The sequence below is a fragment of the Narcine bancroftii genome, chromosome 3, assembly GCF_036971445.1.
Source record: "Narcine bancroftii isolate sNarBan1 chromosome 3, sNarBan1.hap1, whole genome shotgun sequence".
NCBI classification, from domain to species: Eukaryota; Metazoa; Chordata; class Chondrichthyes; order Torpediniformes; family Narcinidae; genus Narcine; species Narcine bancroftii.
The window spans coordinates 210,840,389-210,860,893 of NC_091471.1; the positions used below are offsets into that span (position 1 = coordinate 210,840,389).

The 20,505-nt window shown below is 40.4% G+C and overlaps 1 protein-coding gene and 1 pseudogene across 6 annotated transcripts in view; both read left to right on the forward strand.

Moving 5' to 3' along the window:
- The window catches only part of sorcs2 (sortilin-related VPS10 domain containing receptor 2), an 848,688-nt gene that overhangs the window by 107,671 nt on the left and 720,512 nt on the right, over nt 1-20,505 (forward strand). For all 6 annotated transcript variants that reach the window (XR_011354139.1, XR_011354138.1, XM_069926521.1 and 3 more), the window contains exon 2: nt 11,117-11,184. Coding sequence is in view for 4 of the 6 variants with exons in the window: in XM_069926521.1 (XP_069782622.1) it covers nt 11,117-11,184 (68 nt within the window). In the remaining 2 variants the exon portion in view is untranslated. The remainder of the gene's footprint in view (nt 1-11,116; nt 11,185-20,505) is intronic.
- On the forward strand, nt 795-4,653 carry LOC138759621 (actin-like protein 7B; annotated as a pseudogene).

Consider the following 20,505-nt stretch of genomic DNA (forward strand, 5'->3'; position numbering starts at 1 on the left):
AGCATCAAAGTTTAAAAGACAAATTGGTCTATAAGAGGAACAATCTAACAGATCCTCATTCTTTTTAAGAATGAGGGAAATAGTTGCTTCACAAAAGGTTTGCGGCAATTGTCCACAATTTAAAGAGCGAGTCCAAATAAGATGTCAATAAATAAGAAAAGGGTTTATAAAACTCCAGTTGGAAACCATCTGAACCAGGACTTTTACCGGACTGTAAAGAGTTAATAGCCACTGCAATCTCCTGCTATGAGATAGGCTGCTCCAATTTAACTTTATCATGTGAGGAGACTGAAGGGATTGTCAGTTTGTCTAAAAATGTTCCATACTGAAGTTCGATCTTGAGCAAGATCAGAACAATATAATTTAAGTTTCAAGTTTCAGTCCTGTGTAAAGTGATGAAGGGTCTGCAGCTGGTGAACTATCAGGCATTCTGACTCATCAGCAAATGCTTTCAGAACAGCTAATGAATGAGGTTCTGTCCTGTGGCCATCTCGACCACATTTTCTTCAGTAAAGGTGTCATGCTGCAGATGGCTCAGTTCCATCTTTTGCATTGATTGAACATTTGAATATCAGGGCAGGCAAAGAAGATTTCAGGGAAATCATCTTTTGACTTCACCTCTTCAAGGGTGCTGTGCCTCATCTTAATATATTTTATTCTGTAGGATATTTTATCTTCACTTCCCAAGTGGTAATCTGCTGGATTGACATTCATTGCAAAACCATCAGTTTATCATTCAATTGCAATGATAAAATGAAAGTGATTTCAGATTTTACTCCGGCTGGGCAGTAGGCATGGGTCAAAAAGGACTAAACATACTCAGAAATGCTGGAGGAACTCAGCAGGTCTCAGCATCCGTAGGAGGTAAAGATCTATTACTGAGACTTTGGGCCTGAGCCCCTCAAGGTATAAGCAAAAAGCAGACAGGTGTCTGAATTAAGACTGGGAGAGAAAGGGGAAGAATGGGATGGGCACAAGGTCTGTCCAGTATGATTTTGTAAATGTATCTGAGGCTTCCCTTCATTGACATTCATTTGCTTGAGGTGACTGATGCAAGAGATGACACTGATCATTTTAGTTGACAATCACAGCCCTGCACAATAGCTTGCTTTCAAACTTACAAATCAGAAATTAAGCAATCACCTGAACCGTTCAAAGAAAGCTCCTTTGCTGTTCAGACAGTAAAAGTATTGGCCAGTGTTGTTTTTGCGTTTTACACATAGGTTTATTTTGCAGTTGACTCCCGTTGTGTGTTTCGTTTGCTGTGTTTGTCTCACCCAGAGCAACAGTGAAGGTGAGAGTAGTTTAGTGTAGCTGCTCAGTACTATTTCCACCAACCCCATAATTCACTGTCTTAAGTTTCCTCAGTTTTATTCAAGTTTAACTGTGAAGGCTCAAATTAAATGAACAGCTGTAAATTTTAGAAACTTTACTGTGGCAACTAAATAGCCAGAGTCCCATTAGACTGGGGAGAATTCAGAATTAGATCTCCAGACTTTGTTTTGCCACCTGTTTGTTCTACGGTAAGATATTTTGGGGCAAACTCGTGCTGGCCATTTCAATATTTCAATTCCCTGTCCCATTCCTTTGCTGACACATCTGTCTGTGGTCTCATGCACTGCCAGACTGAGACCCTCCAACCAAATGGCATTAACATAGGCTTCTCTGTTTTCCATTAGACACCCCCTGCCTCATATTTCCCCGTCTCTTCCCACCCCCCCCTCTCTCTCTCCCCCCCTCCCTCTGGCTCATTTCATAGAGCCAAAATCAATTCTCACCTTTCCTCTTGTCATATCCAATTTACATATTTAATTTGTTGGTCTGGTCTCCTTCCCCTCCCAGTCTTTCCCCCTTTCTCTCCCCAGTCTTTATTCAGGCGACTAGCTGCTTTTTGCTTATACCTTGAGGAAGGGCTCAGGTAATATATCTTTACTTCCCATGGCGCCGTGAGATCAGCTGAGTTCCTGCAGCATTTCTGTGTATTTTTGTGACAATCACAGTGTCTGCAGACTTTCGTGCTTCACTTCGTTTCTCACCCTTTCCTTAGTTACACTTGTTTCCACTCTGTTTATGGGCTTTGTAGCGCCTGAGGAGGCCAAGGTGGGACTTGCACAAATAATTGGAGGTGCTTGAAAGGGTGGTTCGTTGCCACTTTGGGAGGTAACATTGCACTACTTTAGTATTTTGATATATGTCTATGCAATTCTGATTTTTTGTTCTGTTCTTCTATTTTGAGCAGGGATGTTGCATTTTTTTTCAAGGAAGCTCATCTTTGAAATGTATCCTCTTCTCCTGGGAATCCTCTTGCCATGACATTGCTTGCAATATTGCATTCATTCTGGAAGTCTGGGGTCAGGCATGTGAAAGGTGTGGTCTACGTGCCAGGGACAACTAAGTTTAATTGGAGCCTCAGTGCTGAGGAGAGGATCCTGACATGATTCACTTTTCCAGCCAGTGAATATAGGGATTTTACAATGATGCTAATGTCTTCTCAGTTCTTTGATTGGCTGCTGTACCTTGACCAACATGAATGTTATCACCATTTCTGGAATAACAAACACTTTGCCAATATTTCACAAAATAATGTTTAAAAAGATGATTTAAATTAATTTTATTATTTTAGAAATTGAACCATGCAGACACAAACAGAATTAATACATTGCAGAAAGTTTATATCCAATATCATGATAGCTCTGGAGACTTACGAATGACTCTTCTAAATTCTCTTTATCCACTGGCAGGAAAAGTGAGCATCCAACCTTCTGATTGGCCAGGATAACAGAGTTGAATTGCTGATAATCATTTCGGGCCCTTAAATCACTTGCTTGTCCTGTTAACTCCTCCAATACAGATCAGACTTTGTCTTCAGTTGATCCTTAGGCCCTCACAATCTCTCTCTGAAAATGCAGGCCCTTGCCACATTGTTCAGTGCAGTGGCGGGTTAACTACCACCCAGGCCCTAGGCTGAGCTTCATAAGTACCCCCCCCCCCCAACCGTGCCCCACAGCCCCCACCCGTTGTTGAATAGAATAAAGGGTGGTGGAGGAAGAGAATTCTGATGGCCTGGCTTGATTCTCTGCTCCGGAAGTGGTTGGCCAACAGGTTCTGATGCAATCAGCATGGTGGCAGGGCAGGCCGGCTTTCCTCACCCTTTGTTACACACCACCCCCGTGGTCCGATACACAGCCTCCGGGCACAAGCAGTGGCTGGTAACACAGAGAGATTGTGGCTGCAAGCAGGGGCATAGCCAGGTTCTGAAGTTGAGGAGCGAGAGCACATGGTAAAGGTGCCACGCGATGAGCGTTGTCTAGTTTTGGGCTGGGGATTGGCACCATGTGCTGTCCAGTGGGGGAGTGGGGGGGTTGTCGGTGAGTGCTGTCCGGGATGGGGGGTGGGGGGAGAATCGGTGGTGGGGTGTGGATTGGAGCAGTTATAGGTAAAAAAATTGTAGATACATAGAAATGGTTATTAATAGAAGATTAGAAGTACATGCACAAATGTTAAGAGGTGATCTGGGTGAGAGGTTCTTTTGTTTGTAATTTGATGTGCTCTGCCTGTGGAGATGATGGAGGCAGGAACTCTCAGATTAATCAAGGAACATCTGGAAAACAGTTGCATTTTCAGAAGTTTGCTGGCTATGCACCTTAAGTGGGTAAGAGCAGTTAAATAAATGTAAACAAGGAAAGAGTTTTCATTTGCTGTAAGAATCGATTTTCTGAGTTGTCATGGCCCACAAGTGACATAAATAGACTCACCAGGGCTTCGGACAATACAGAAGCACATAGGATGGAGATCCAAACAACAGCATACATGCCCAGGAACGAACGCACCCCACCACTGGCCTCCGAAGTCCAAAAATCCAACCCCAGGATGCTGCAGAGTGGCAAGTCCATGGAAGTGAAGGGAGGCAGGGTGATAAAGAAAATCGGGGCAGTGATGATCGACTTGGGCACGGTTTATGGCAAGGCCGGCTACACTACACTGGGCTTCCCCTGCTCTCGATACTGCTTCCCTCAGTGATGGACAGTCCTGTGCAGATAAGCACCAAATCAGACAACAGCCGCCAGGAGCACTTCGTGGGCGAAGACCTAGCCATGCCAGAGCCCACGCTAATGCTGGTCAGCCCACTGAAGCAAAGCATTGTGGTGGAGTGAGTAGCTCTCTTGGCTCATATCTTCCACAGGGCCATGAGGATCCTCCCCAAGGAGCATGCCATGATGGTGGCCACCCTCCCCTCAGCCCAGCCAGCGGCAGGGTGAAGATGGCTGAGATTCTCTTCGAGACTTTCAGCAACCCCACCATGCACATGGCCTACCAGAATGTTCTCTCACTCTACTCCTATGGCCACACTACTGGTGCCCATGCATGAAGGCTGCATTGTGCCTCATGTGACCAGTGACGGCCAGGGCTGACTATGGTGGCGCTGACCTCAATGACTACCTCCTGAAGCTGCTCAGCGAGGCGGACCACCAATTCACTGAGAGTAGGCTCCACATTGTGAAGGATGTGAAGAAATGCTGCTACACCTCGGTCAGTTTCAATGAGGATCATGGCTTGGAGGTGAATGAACATCTGGTGGGGTACAAGTTCTCTGATGGCTACATCATCATGCTGAGCAGGGAGAAGTTCCGCTACTTGAGGTGCTCAGTCTGAACCCTACACCAGAGCGTCAACTCCCCTCCCCTCGACCTACTGCACACACAGAATCATAAGGTTGAATGGGCATCAGGAGCTCCCATGTAGGCTGAGAGGAGGGTTCGGAGTTGTGCATCAAGAGCTCTGGTGTAGGCTGAGAGGAGGATTCCGAGTCGAGTGATGGTAGCTCTGTTTTTCTTTATATTATTCCATGTTGCTTTTGTGACACATTAAATACAGATATAACTTAGAGTGAGGTAAAATCAGACCTTTTTGAATGTAGAGATGAAGCACACAACAGATGCATGCAATGTGCGCATGTCAACATGTTTATCATTCCTAACTGGCTTGAAATTTCTTTCAAAGCTTTCTATAGCTGCTGGTCACACTGAACAAGTGTGACTTTGATTCCAACTTCAGTCAGTGAATCTAAATCAGTGGTTTTCAAACTTCTTCTTTTCACTCACTTACCACCTTATGTAATCCCTATGGCACTGGTGCTCTGTGATTAGTAAGGGATTACTTAAAGTGGTATGTCTAAATCCCACTCCTACCCTGAGCCACTCACACACTGGTAACTCTCCACTGGCTGCTCCTTTTGAACTACCCCTCTTTTTATTTGTCAGTGCCCCTAATCACCATTTCATTCAACCCTTAACTTACCCTCCGCTCCCTTTTAAAATGCAGTCACCTCCAGCTGGTTCCCGACACTCACAGCTCTCCTGAGTTCCTCGCTCCTCCTCTTTCAGTGACGGTACCGAAATTACCTTGTCCAGTAGTACTCACTTCTTCTGTGGTGAAATGCTTTGAGGGGTTGGTCATGGGCAGAATTAACTTGCATCTAAGTAAAGATCTGAACCCAATTCAATTCCCCTTCCATCATAATTGTTCCACAACAAATGCAATATCACTTACTCTCCACTCAGTCCTGGATCCCCTAGAATACAGCAACACATAATACATCAGGCTCATTTTCATTGACTACAGTTCAGCTTTCTTTTCTTTTTCAATATTTTTATTGAAATTCAAATAAAAAATGCAGAATACATAAGAATACATATTAAAAGTTTAAAAAAATAGAAAAGTACAGAATACACTAAACTCAACATTTCATCCACAGAACCCCGCATTCTTAATCCACCAATTTATATTAAGGTAATATTTTATTACAAAAAGGAAAATTAACCCCACTACCAAAACCAAAGCTGTTTGCAAAGGAAAGAGAAAAAAAATCTCCTGTCGCAGTAATAAATTACCTTATTAGTCAACACCTCTGTATTAATACCAAATCAGAGATTTTGGAAGTAATTCAAAAAGGGTCCCTGCAATGTTTGAAAATTTGAATTCAAATCAGAAATTGAGCAACAAATCTCTAAATTTAAATATGACATAACGTCACGTAACCTTTGAGTGTGAGTGGGCGGGATAATGTCCCTCCATCAAAGCAACACTGCCCACCTAGCCATAAGAGAAATAAAAGCCAATACATGCAAATCAGATGCCATTAAAGTTAAACTTTTCTCTCACCAACAATACCAAATGTGGCGCCATCAATGACCACTTGCAGACATAAAGCAGGTAGTCAAAGGCTTTATTGATCAGAATACCCAGACATGCCTCTACATGCTGCTGGCTCACGTCCAGGGCAGGTATGAGACAGGAGGCTAGGGCTCTTGGTTAGAGGATCTTAATGGGGAGGGGGTACAGGTACAGAAGGCGGGCCAGCCTGCCCAGTGAGGATCTAACCGGACATGCCTGCAGTACCGTGCTCCACCACACCAAACAAAGCAATTAAAGGATTAGGCTTAAAATTTACTTTAAAAAGTAAAGAAAAAGCTTGAAATAGTTCCTTCCAGTATTTCCCAAGACTTTGACCTGTCCAAAACATATGAATTGGTGATGCATCTCCATTATTGCATCTATCACAATGAGGAGATACATCCACATAAAAGCAAGATAGTTTAACTTTGGACAGCTCAGCTTTCAACACTATTATTCCCTCAGTGATGATCAACAAGTTTCAAAACATGGCCATCTGCAACAGGATCCTTGACTTCCTCATAAGAACACCAATCAGAACGAATTGGAAGCAACGTCTCCTCCTCACTGGCGATCAACACAGACACACCAGATGGATATGTGCTTAGCCCACTGCTCTACTTGCTCTACACCTATGACTCTGTGGCTAGGTACAATTCAAATGGCATTTACAAATTTGCGGATGACACCATGGCTGTCGGCAGAATCACAGACAACAATGAGATAGTGTACAGGAAGGAGATAGATCAGCTAGCTTTGCCATCAACATTAGTAAAACCAAGGAGCTGATTGTAGACTTCAGAAAGGGGAAATCAGGAGAACACGAACCAGTCCTCGTCGAGGGGTGAGCAAGGTGTGGAGATTCCAATGTACAGGAAAAGAAAAAAAAACTACAGAGTTGTGAACTCGGCCAGCACCATCACGGGTAACAGTCTCCATCCTATCGAGGACATCTACAAGAGCTGGTGTCTTAAGAAAGGAGCCTCTATCTTCAAGGATCCTCACTATCCAGGCCATGATCTCTTCTCACTGCCACCATCAGCAAGGAGGTACAGGAGGTTGAAGATGTACACCCAACAGTACAAAGATAGTTTCTTCCCCTCCACCATCAGACTTCTGAATTGTCAATGAACCATAGACACAACTTCACTTTCTCTTATTTTTTCATAAATTGATTTATTTTTAAATGTAATTTTATTGCAATATTTTTACCATAATACTGCCGCAAAGCAATGAATGTTGTGACTTTTTACGGCAGTAATTTCTGATTCTGGTTTTGGACATTGGCTGACTATTCTCTCCATGGATGCTGTCTGACCCCTCCCCCCTCAGTCCCTCCAGTTTCTATTTATTCACTCAAAATTCCAGCATCTGTAAGTTTTGTGTTTCTCTAGCACCAGGTGCAAAACTGGTGTGCAAATGAATCTGTGGCATGCATGAACCTTCTCTTTGCTGTCAGACACTATTGACATTAATTAACCACGAGGGAAAAGCAGTAGCAGTCCAGCCAAGGACTGTCTAGGACTGGAGATTTCTTTCTGCTGGGGCTGTGCTATATGTGCTTTATAACCATTGGACAGATGATTTTGTGAATGGCCTCGCACTAATTTACCCACCATACCCATTGAGTGAAATAAAGGCACTAATTCTTTCGGTAGAATTACAAAGTTTAATGATTAGGAGTTTAATGATAAAACAGTGTTACTGAGTGATATTACTAAAAAATCATCAATGCTTTAAACTTAAAAATGGCTCATCGCCATAGGAAAATATTTTTGTAATTTGTTTACAAGTGGATGCTTGATGCTGTCATTGACATTGTCATTGTGGCTTTGCAAAATACATCTTACGTTGGTGCAAATAATTTTAGAAAATCCTGGTGGTGATTTGAGGTTATCCATGAAACAGGCTTGGATGCAAAGAACGGTGAGGTTTTGAAGCTGACCCCAGTAGGGGCTCAGCTCAGCTTAGTGGTACCAGTGTTCCTGCAGTTTAGCTCACCGGTCTGGTTCACAGGGAGAACGCCTCTCTCTTTTCTTACTCCTTCCATTCCAGACACTGTATGAACTGGTGTCAGGATTGGGTTCAGACACAGTCCAGTTGTTCTGTGGTCAAACTGCCTGCCAGCACGAGTCATTACTCACGTCTGCATAGTGTTATTGGGAATGAGGTAAAGAACAAAAGATTCACACACCATCCGATATACATCACAACCTTTTGAGGAGCTGAGGCTGACGATAGATCAACCGGGATCATAATGAACAGCAGGCTTATGGGACCAGGTGGCCTACTCTCATTTTCCTGTGTTCTTTATGTCTTTAATGTACTTGATGGACATGGATAGACTCAACGGGTGAAGGGAAGATTCCATCGAGCAAAATGAGAGTATTGCATTTCATATGATTTGCGTGGTGGAGGGGAATGGGGTGAAGTTTCAGAGGTGAGATGAAGAATGAATCCTCTGCTGTTCCTTGGATGTTACTGCTGAACCTAAGAACTTTTCATCTTGAGTTTAATGAAAATTCCAATGTGCTTTATGCGACAGAAGGCCCTTACGACCCATGAATCCCGTGCAGCCCAACTTACACCCTACCAAACCCATATGTTTCGGGTGGGAGGAAACCAGAACATCTGGAGAAAACCCATATAGGTCACAGAAGAACATAGAAACTCCTCATAGACAGCACTGGATTTAAACCCGAGTAATGGGTGCTGTAATAGCGTTGTGCTAACTTCTATCCCATCCATTCTCGACGAGGGCCACAGCACATTTAATAGGGGCCACAGACTGAAATCATAAAATATTTTAAAATGTTTTTATGTAGTTGGTAGAAGTCCGGATGAAACCAACTAAACTTGACTGCTTCACAGGGAAAGGCCCCATAAACTTTGAGCCGAGACCTAAGCGTGCCATAAAAAGGTTGAGAACGGCTGCTCGATGCAAACTCTGTCTCCCATAGGTGTATTTAGGATATGGCAGGTGGGATAGAGAACAGGGGTGCCACTGTCCTTGCTTTACCTGCCCAATATCCAAGACCCTAGCCCAATATCCAAGACCCTAGCCCAATAATTAATCTCCAACCCAGGGGTGCAGTGCTACTCTTCCAGGGCTCACATGAGTGCCCCGGAGGGGGGCTCCCAGCCGGTATCTCATCAGGCCGCCTCAGGGCTGCTCCACACAAGTGGCGGATTGATGTGGGGTCAATAGGGAAAAAATAGCTGTCTTCACTCCCCATAATCCTGCACATAGCTGGAACCACTCTGCAAGTGCCAGCACCAGCCAGGGAAACACAGAGCTGTTCCAGCAGTGCGGCAGATTATGGGTAGGGAAGGCAGCCATTTTCCAATTGATCCCGCATTGAGCCTGCCCTGGCTGCCCACTGATGGCCCTGCCAACAGGCCGGCCACCCACTGACTATCGTGGTGACTGCCCTCTGACGGTCCCTGCTGATAGCCCACCTGGCCGCCCGCGGAGATTTTCCATTTGATACCTCACTGAATAAATAATCTGTGAATTGATGAGGGTTATTGTTATTAATTTGTTTAGACATTGCATCCCATAAATATAAGAAATGCTCATTGATTTTATTTTAATGGAACAACAAACTGTTCAAAGTCTTAGAATAAAATCTTAATTAAATACATTACTTTGTAGAGTTGCAACCTGTATCCACAACCTGTGTGTGGTGGCAGTATTTTTAATGGGGTGGGGGGGGGGGCGATGTCTGTGGCAGCCCTAGGGCGCCACTTGACCAAAATATACCCCTGGTGTATACCCCAGAGATGTACCAGTCCTGAAGATGTACCAGTCCATGACTAATGATTGGAGCAGAACCAATCTTATAACACCAATATTCTTAGGTTTTGGAATGGGCAAAGGTTGAAAGGATGTTGTGTTACAGCTTTGGATTTAATGTACAATGTTGAATAAAGAGAGTAGTTTAATAAAATTAATAATTGGGTTCTTTTTTTGAAAGGACATTTTCAGCCTGTAGTTGATGGCTGGAATGTGAGGGGGTGGGGAAGTGGAGTCAATGAATTATATTTTAAGAAATATTTTAAGAAGCAATTAAAGGCAAAAACTAATGTGTATGAAGAGTGAGCAGGAAAATGGGCTCTTCACGCCGACCAGGTTTGTTGGACTGATGGCTCAGTTCTGTGCTACAGTACTCAATATATTTAGCACCAGCAGATGGCTTGTTTTGAGTGATTAGTGTAACACAGTCAACTTGCTTGCTCTTTCCTTTCCCAATAGCTGCACAAATTGGACTTCTAATAATGCCACTGCACAGCTGGATTCCCTCAATCCTTGGTCGTCTTTGCCTGTCTGACTTCGACTTTTACCATTTGCATACCATGAAACAAAATTGCCTCTTGTTATATTAATATGTCAAATCTAATATTATTTAAGCCAGCCAAGGGTCATGAGATTATACCTTGGATTAATTTCAAGTTTATTATCATCTGACTGCGTACACAACCCGATGAAACAGTTTCACAATGTTGCTTTTTTTTGTCCTCATACCCTTGGGGGAAGGAAATTTACTCTTGTTATTCCAGATCACCAAGGCATCTGTGCTTTTGGATCAATTTGGTGGACGATAAATTACCCCACACACTCCCCCCACCAAACCCTCTCAGTTTTCTCACTTGGTTAGGGCAGCATGGTTGGCAATAGTGGTTAGTGAAATGCTGGTTCAGTGCCAGGATTTGACTGGTGTTCAAATTTCATGGGGGCTCTCTGTGAAGAATTTGGACATTCTCCCTGTGTCTGCGTGGGTTTCCTCTGGCTTCTGCAGTTTTCTCTCAACATTCAAAATGAACCGGGGGGGTTGTGAGTCAATTGGGTGTAATTGGGTGGCATGGACTCGTGGGCCAAAAGGACCTGTTACACCCGTATGTCTAATTCTAAATTTAAATTTGTTTTTAATGTGTTTTTCAGGTGATCCTGATTCTAACCAAGTTGTTCCATTCAGATATGGGAAAAGTTTCAGAAAGTTCCTTGTGGAGGTGAGTGAAGTTTTGAATTTTTTTTGTTGTGATGTCAGCATAGATATCCATTACAATTTCCAAAGTCAAGAGGAGACCAGAACAAGGGATGATTTCAGAACCGAAAGCCAGGAGTCTGCCTTCATCTCATGTTTTAATATTGAATGTTTGGACTTTTGTTTTGGATCTTGCTGCAAATTATGCCAAAGATTAAAAGGGTTTGAGTCTGAAGATTGTCTTTGGGCTGTCATGCTCATTCAACGCAGGACCTTTTGGAAACAATGTTGTATTGAATTTCCTTTCACGTCACTGGGAAGTCTCATGATTCACTGTCTGCATTTAATTGTTGACCAAAGGTTTTTCCTGAGACACTGATTTTAACACAGAATAACCAACGACTAGATCACTACGATCTTCAATACAATGTGGAAACTGTGTTCATTTTCTCTTCCTTTTTAGTCTGTAATGAAGTTTCAATAAAAATATCAGAAAGAGGAATTAAATTATCATCTCTCAGCAATGTATTAACATAGGGGATGAATTCCATTCACTTCAATTATATGCACTCTTCACACAACCAAATTTCTTCCAAAAGTACAAAACTCTTCGAGAGACAATTATTTCATGTAGCGCCTTTTACAATCCCAGACACTCCACAGGCCACTACATTTAAAAAAAGAAAGATCTGCCTGAGGAGCTTAGTGGGTCAGACTGCAGCTGCGGAGGGAAGTGGACAGTCGACATTTCAGGTTGAAACATAATAGGAGCAGGATCAAGCAATCCGGCCTGCTCCACCATTCAGTGAGCTCATGGCTGATCTGATGATAGCCTCATCTCCATCTTCCTGTCTTTTCCCCATATCCTTTGATTTCCTTACTACACGGTGTAAAAATCTGTCCAACCTCATCTTAAGTATATTTATTGAGGTAGCCTTCAATGGACAACGAACTCCACAGATACACCACCCTCTGGGAAAAGCAGTTCCTCCTCATCTCTGTTCTAAATCTACTACTTTGAATCTTGAGTCTATGTCCTCTAGTTCTAGTCTCCCCTACTAAATGGGAACAATTTATCTACCTCTATCTCATCTATACCTTTCATAATTTTATATGTTTCTAAAGATCCCCTCTTATTCTTCTAAATGTAGTACAGACCCAGGCGACTCAATCTCTCCTCATTGGCTAAAACCCTCATCTCTGGAATCAACCTGGTGAACCTCCTTGGTACCAATTCCAAAGCCAGTAAATCCCTCCTCAAATAAGGAAACCAGAACTGTTCACAGTGCTCCAGATGCAGTCTCACTAGTGTCTTGTACAGTTGCAGCATTACACCCCCGCTCCAAAATTCAGTCTCTCTCGCAATGAAGACCCACATTTCATGTCTTCTTGATAGCCTGCTGCACCTAATGACACTTCACCCAAACTGCAAGGGCCCATTATCCTCCCCAGACATTGCCTAACCTGCTGAGTTCTTCCATCAGGCTTTTTGCTCCTGATACTAACATCTGCTGTCATTTGTGTTGCCTTTACATTTAGGAAAAGAAATATAACAGCCAACCTGCACACATTATTATCATCGAACTCCAAATAACTACTTATGTTAGCGGAGGGATAAATATTTTTCATAACTCCATAGAGAATGGCTCTTATCATCAAATATTACACTGGGGTGGGATCTTTTGTGTCGGCATGAGAGAGCAGATAGGGCCTAAATTTAGAAATCTCATCAGTAAATACTTTAATTCAAAGTGTCTGGAGCGGGAAGTGAACTGGTAACAGAACTTAATTCAGCACAGGCAACCTCTGCTTTACAAATGTTTGGGCCATGAAAATTTGTCCTTGCAGAATTCACTCCCCAAAGTTTTGAGATTCAGAATAAAATTTGATCTTTCATAATTTAAGTGGGGAAAAAAATAAGTAAGTAAATAAATATTTTTATTTTTCTTCAACTCACTTTTCAGTTGACAATGCTTTACGTACGTTATGGAAAATTTTGATTTCTTTCTTTGGCTTGGCTTCGCGGACGAAGATTTATGGAGGGGGTAAAAAGTCCACGTCAGCTGCAGGCTCGTTTGTGGCTGACCAGTCCGATGCGGGACAGGCAGACACGATTGCAGCGGTTGCAAGGGAAAATTGGTTGGTTGGGGTTGGGTGTTGGGTTTTTCCTCCTTTGCCTTTTGTCAGTGAGGTGGGCTCTGCGGTCTTCTTCAAAGGAGGCTGCTGCCCGCCAAACTGTGAGGCGCCAAGATGCACGGTTTGAGGCGTTATCAGCCCACTGGCGGTGGTCAATGTGGCAGGCACCAAGAGATTTCTTTAGGCAGTCCTTGTACCTTTTCTTTGGTGCACCTCTGTCACGGTGGCCAGTGGAGAGCTCGCCATATAATACGATCTTGGGAAGGCGATGGTCCTCCATTCTGGAGACGTGACCCATCCAGCGCAGCTGGATCTTCAGCAGCGTGGACTCGATGCTGTCGACCTCTGCCATCTCGAGTACCTCGACGTTAGGGGTGTGAGCGCTCCAATGGATGTTGAGGATGGAGCGGAGACAACGCTGGTGGAAGCGTTCTAGGAGCCGTAGGTGGTGCCGGTAGAGGACCCATGATTCGGAGCCGAACAGGAGTGTGGGTATGACAACGGCTCTGTATACGCTTATCTTTGTGAGGTTTTTCAGTTGGTTGTTTTTCCAGACTCTTTTGTGTAGTCTTCCAAAGGCGCTATTTGCCTTGGCGAGTCTGTTGTCTATCTCATTGTCGATCCTTGCATCTGATGAAATGACCCTTAATTTCCCTATTATTTAAATCCATCTAACTGTATCTTGGAAAACCAAGTTGGGACTGGATCTCAAGAGAGAGAATTCGTAGAAAGCCTAGGAGATGGCTTTTTAGAGCAGCTTGCTGATGAACCCACTTGGGTATTGTGCAATGAACCCATGGTTCATTAGGGGACAGTGATCATAAAATGATTGAGTTTAATTTGAGATTTCACAAGGAGAAACTAAAGTCAGTCAGATGTGTCAGTATTTCAGTGGAGTAAAGGGAATTACAGTGCCATGAGAGAGGAACTGGCCAAAGTAGATTGGAAGGGGGCACTAGTAGGGAAGACAGTAGAGCAGCAATGGATGAAGTTTCTGCAGTGCAGGATAACTACACACCAAAGAAGGGGGAAATGTGGTTGACAAGGGAGTCAAAGTCAACGTAAAAGCAAAAATTTGTGGAAAGATTGAGGAATGGGAACTTTTTAAAAACATGTTGAAGTTAACAAAAAACTCAAGGAGAGGGGGGCGTGGCAAGATTGCGTAAAGGCAAGACGTGTATTCCACTTTCTCCAAGCTGGAACATTAAACGCCCAACTTTAAGTTGTTTAAAATTAGTTAAAAATAATATTTTTAATTTTTTAAACAATAATAAATTACTATGGCAACTAATGTAAAAAAAATCTAAGGCTCAACTTCAAAAGAAATTGCCATTTAAAAGTACGGAAGAATTGAGGCGTACCTTTACAGTGGAATCCTCGGAGTCGATTTCGGCGATTCCTAAGGCCCAGAGGACCTCAGCCCGTCCGATTTTGACACCGGCACCGACCTTGCTACCGCAAGATGGCACCGGCACCTTGGTGAGTTCACGTGTGCACTGACGACACAATCGACAGAGAGACCTGCAGCCCCGCGATCTTGCCAGGCGGCCTGGGAACGCGCCCCTTGGCTTTGCCCAGCCTGAGTGGAGCATCGCGGGTCCAGGAACTCCTTGATAAGGTGTGGGCTGTGGGGGAGCTTGAGTGTCGGCACCTCAAATAGGTTGGGGTGCCGGCGTCGGGTGTCCAGACCCGCAGCCGCACTTTCAAGGCATCCACACCAGCAGAAGAAGACGAATTACTTACTTTTGCAGAATATGTCCAGCAGGGGGAGCCAGCAACCTATGAAGGTAAACCTCAAAAAATGGAACCGGAACCTGGAATGGATTCTGGATTTACTGTTCTGGAAGGGATTGCCTATCAGATGGTTAATATGTCAAAACAAATATCAAATCAAATGAATCAAGGATTTATGGAGGTGAAAATGAAGATGCATACTTTATGTGAAGAAATGTCAAATATGAAGAAAGATATGAATGTAGTCAAAAGTGACATTAATAGATGTATAAAATCTGTTGATAATGTCCAAGAAAATTTTAAGAAAATTGAGACAGCTTTTTCTGAGTGTCAAAGTCAAGTGGAGCGTAATAGAGAAAAAATAGAAAAAGTGGAAGGATCTTTTGTAGATTGGGGAATTCAAAAAAGAGACTTATTGAAGAAGATTGATTCTTTGGAAAATCAGCGTTGGAGAAATAATGTGAAGATAGTTGGTCTTCCAGAAGATATTGAAGGCTCTGATCCTATAAAATTCTTTAAACACTGGATCCCAGAAGTTTTGGGTAAAGAATTCTTTCCTGAAGGTTTGGAGTTAGATAGGGCTCATCGAGCTCTGAGAAGAAAACCGCTTCCATGACAACCGCCGAGAGCAGTTTTGATTCGTTGTTTAAAATACCAGGATAGAGAAATGATTTTACGTATGGCAGTACAAAAAGCACAACAAAACCTATCCCCATTAATAGTTCAAAATAACAGAGTGCTTTTTTATGCTGATTTGAGTCGGGAAGGTGTTCGTAGATAGTTATAAGTTTGCTTTTCATTACCCTGCAATTTTGAAGGTTTTTTATGGAAACTTTCAATGTCAATTTTTTGAAAATGATCATGATGCCTTAGTCTTTGCATACTCCCTGCCGGAATTGAGAAGAAATGGTCATTCTCCGCCTTTGTCTCCTAAAAGGAGATTAAATGGAAATGGAAATGGCAGTGGAAATGGAAAGAATGGGAAGAATGGAAAAAATGAAAAGAAAGAAGAAATACAGAATCCTCTTGATATTGAAGATCCGGAGCAATCATTGGGTTTGGAGTTACTGGATTGATATGGACTATTTTTGAACGTCTTTATCTATATAATAAATATGTAGCCGACTGGGGGGGTGAATGACACTGAAAACTTTGCTAGTCATCTGCCACCAGTGGGTTTCCCACATCCAGTTTTTTAGGGTAATACTGCCTTTGGATGGTTTTTCTTTTGTGTGTGTTTTTTAAATTTTGTTTTGAATTTTTTGAGGTTTTTTTTCCCTTTTTATTTTTTTTTATTTTTGAAGGATTACAAAGGGGAGCATTATTTTATAAAGTTTAATTTTTTAGTGTGTGTATTTACTAATAGTTAAAATTATGTCTAGATTGAACTTCGCAACTTTTAATGTTCAGGGGTTAAATATTCCTATAAAGAGAAAGAGAGTATTGGCGTATATAAAAAAAGATAAAAATTGATATTGCTTTTTTACAAGAAACACATTTGACTGAGAAAGAACATTTGAAATTGAAAAGAGACTGTGTTGGTCAAGTTTTTTATTCTTTTAATTCTAAAGCAAAAGGAGTAGCAATTTTAATTCATAAGAACTTATAATTTGAATTGGAATCTACTGAAGGGAATGCTGGTAGAGTTTTAAGAGTTAATTGTAAAATGTTTGTGGAATTTTGGACACTGCTTAATTTATATGCACCCAATACAGATGATGAGTAGTTTATTTCAGATAATCAGTCTAATGAGAATATTTTAGTGGGTGGTGATTTCAGTTGTGTTTTGGATCCTTTATTAAATAGAAATCCAAAGAGTATAAGGAAGTCAAAGATGGCAATACAACTTAATGCGTTAATGAAAGATTTAAATTTGGTGGATATTTGGAGAATATCTACAGAGAAAGATTTTTCTTTTTATTCTTCAAGGCATGACTCGTTTTCCAGAATTGATTTATTTTTGGTATCAGCACATCTTCATGGGAGGGTACTGCAAACTGAATATAAAAGTAGAGTTATATCAGATCATTCATTATTATTTTTCTCTTGTGAAAGTTTGGAGATAGTACATTCGACATATAGATGGAGGTTTAATGCAATGTTATTGAAAATACCAGAGTTTGTTATCTTTGTAAAAGAGCATATTTCTTTATTTTTGACAGAAAATGTTAATTCTGAAAAGAGTCATTTTGTAGTATGGGATGCTTTAAAAGCTTATATGAGGAGACAGATCATTAGCTATTCTACAAAAGTTAAGAAATTATATATGGCAGAAAGTTTACAGTTGGAAAATCAGATTGCTGAACTAGAGAAGGACTTTCAGAAAGATATAACAGAAGATAAAAAAGCCCTATTAGTGAAGTTAAAGTTATGCTATTATACTTTACAAACTTAATTAATAGATCTAAACAACATTATTATGAGTTGGGGGAAAGGGGTCACAAGTTTACTTGCCTGGCAATTGAAAGCTGAACAGGTGTCTCAGACTATTAATGCTGTTAAGAAGAATTCAATAATTACCTATAAGCCTCAGGAAATTAATGACTAGTTTTATTCATTTTTTCAAATATTATACACTTCTGAGGGGAAACAGGATAATGGTTCTATTGATTCTTACTTATCTAAATTAACATTACTGGTACTAGATGAGAAAGATATTCACGAGTTGGAATTTCATTTACGGATTGTGAAATCAAGGAAGCTATTCTGGAAATGCCTAATGGTAAGTTCCCAGGAGATAATGGGTTTCCTGTGGAATTCGATAAACTTTTTTAATGACGAATTTTCAAATATATTTGTGGAAGTGTTAAATCAAGTTACTGAAGATCAGAAGTTACTGGAAATGTGTTCAAGTGCTTTAATAACTGTTATCCCAAAGAACGACAGAGATCCTTTGCAGGTATCTCCATACAGACCTATTTCTTTATTGAATGTAGGCTATAAAATTATCGCGAAAGTATTAGCTAACAGACTTGCTAAATATTTACCTAAACTAGTACATATTGATGAAACAGGTTTTATTAAGAATAGAAATACCTAAAGGGGGGGGGAGAAAAAGTCACTGTATATGTGTGAAAAAGAAATAGTGTATATCATGGCTAATGTGATTTATGGTGTGAAAAATAAAAAATTAAAAAAAAAGAATAGAAATGCCTCAGATAATAAACTTTGATTGATTACTTTGATCAATGCTTATCAGCAGCAACCCAATCTAGTTGCACTAGATGCCGAAAAAGCTTTTGATTGGGTTGAATGGGACTTTTTATTTAAGGTATTAGAGAAATTTAAATTTGGCCCTTTCTTTATTGTTTGGGTTAAGGCCTTATAAATGAATCCGATTGCTAGGGTGGTGACAAATTGACAGATATCTTTACCTTTTAAATTGACTCGATCAACTTGTCAGGGCTGCCCATTATCACCAGCCCTATTTGTATTTGCTATAGGACCGTTAACACAGGCTATTAGACAAAATGAGGATATTAGAGGGATGAAGATTAAGGATGAAGAATATAAAATTAATGTATTTGCAGATGATGTGTTGATATATTTGACAGAGCCTGAGAGATCATTGAAACAGTTACAGGAGTGTTTATCGAAATTTGGAGAATTGTCGGGATATAAAGTTAACTGAGATAAAAGTGAAATGTTGCCAATTGGAGTAGAAGATTATTCTGAATTTAAAAATATTACAAAATTAAGATGGATGAATAAAATCAAATACTTAGGTGTGTTTGTTGGCAATGACTATCAATCGTTATATTAATTAAAATTATGTACCTATACTGAGGCAGATTAAAGCAGACTTAACTAAATGGAAAGATCTCCCATTAACTCTAATTGGACGTGTTAATTTTATTAAGATGAATATCTTTCCTCAAATTCAATATTTATTTCAATCAATACCTTGTTTACTTTCAAAGAGTTTTTTTTCAGGATTTGAATAAAGCAATACGAGAGTTTTTGTGGAAAGATAAATTAGCTCAAGTAGCGTTGCACAAACTTACTTGGAAATATGCATTAGGTAGCTTACAACTGCCACATTTTCAAAATTATTATGAGGCAGCTCAGCTGAAGTTTATTAGTAGACTGATGGATTTGGATCAACCTCCTAGTTGGGCTAAGGTGGAGATATCATGTCTACCTAGAATGGAGATACATGAATCTATATTCTGTTGGAATTTGATTTTATTCCAGGAATATGATATACCAATACTGAAACATTTATTAAAGATTTGGATTAAAAAAGATAAAATTTTAGGGTCGAGAGATAAATTACCAAATTTAACTCCATTATACAATAATCAACTCATTCCTTTTTCAATGTTTAATAGTTATTTAAAGATTTGGAATTCTAAAGGTATAAAGACAATACAGGACTGTTTTGTAGAGGGACAATTTCTTTCTTTTATCCATTTGAGAGAACAACTTGAAATACCTTTAAATTCTTTATTTGTGTATTATCAGCTTAGGGCTTTGGTAAAAGATAATTATGGTAGAGAGATGTATTTACCTACTTTGTCGAAATTTGAATCTTTGACTTCTACTATACCAAAGAAGGGTTATGTTTCAGTTATGTATAATTTATTACAGGATAATATGGATAAACCAGATTGGGAAAAATCTAAACTTAAATGGGAGATTGATTTAGTGTTTACTTTTCCTGAAGATGAATGGGTGAACTTGTGTCAGGACAATGTAATTAAATTGACTAATGTAAGGTATGGTATGGTTAATTATAATTTTTTACATCAATTGTATTTGACCCCAGAAAAGTTAAAAAAATATGGGTTTAGTAATTCAGATTCTTGCTTTAGATGTGGTTTATGTGTTGGTACTTTTTTGCATGCTGTTTAGACGTGTGAAAGTCCAACCATTTTGGCAAGAAATTAAAATAGTTTTGGAAAAATTGTATAATTTTAAACTACCTTTGGATCCAATGATTTTTTAGTTGGGAGATTTGTATTCATTAAGGGGAATGGGTTTGGATAAAGTTCAAATTGCTTTTGTACGTTTGGTGTGGTTGGTAGCACGTAAATGCGTTGCTAGTACTTGGAAAGATGATGTAGAAATTAATATAATATGCTGGCTTAATGAATTGAAAGCTTGTATTGTTATGGAAAAAATCACATAATTTACATGACAATTATTCTTTTTTGTTGATAAGTGGTCTCCGTATCTGAAATATATGCAATTGGATGTATTTTGAACTGTTATTAACATTTATAATTTTTAAAATATATATGTGATTTATATTTTTGGCTCCCCTTAAGGGAGCTAGCTGAAAGGGTGGGGGGGGGGGGGGGGAAGGGTTTTTTTTTTTGTTTTTTAAAATTCTTTTTGTTTGTTGTGTTTTGTTTTTCTTTATATATAAATATTTGTAAAATTACTTTCTTTGAATATTTAGGTTGTATATTATACTTTTTACTTATCTTTTAAATAAAATTTAAAAAAAACTCAAGGAGGGAAAATATTAAAT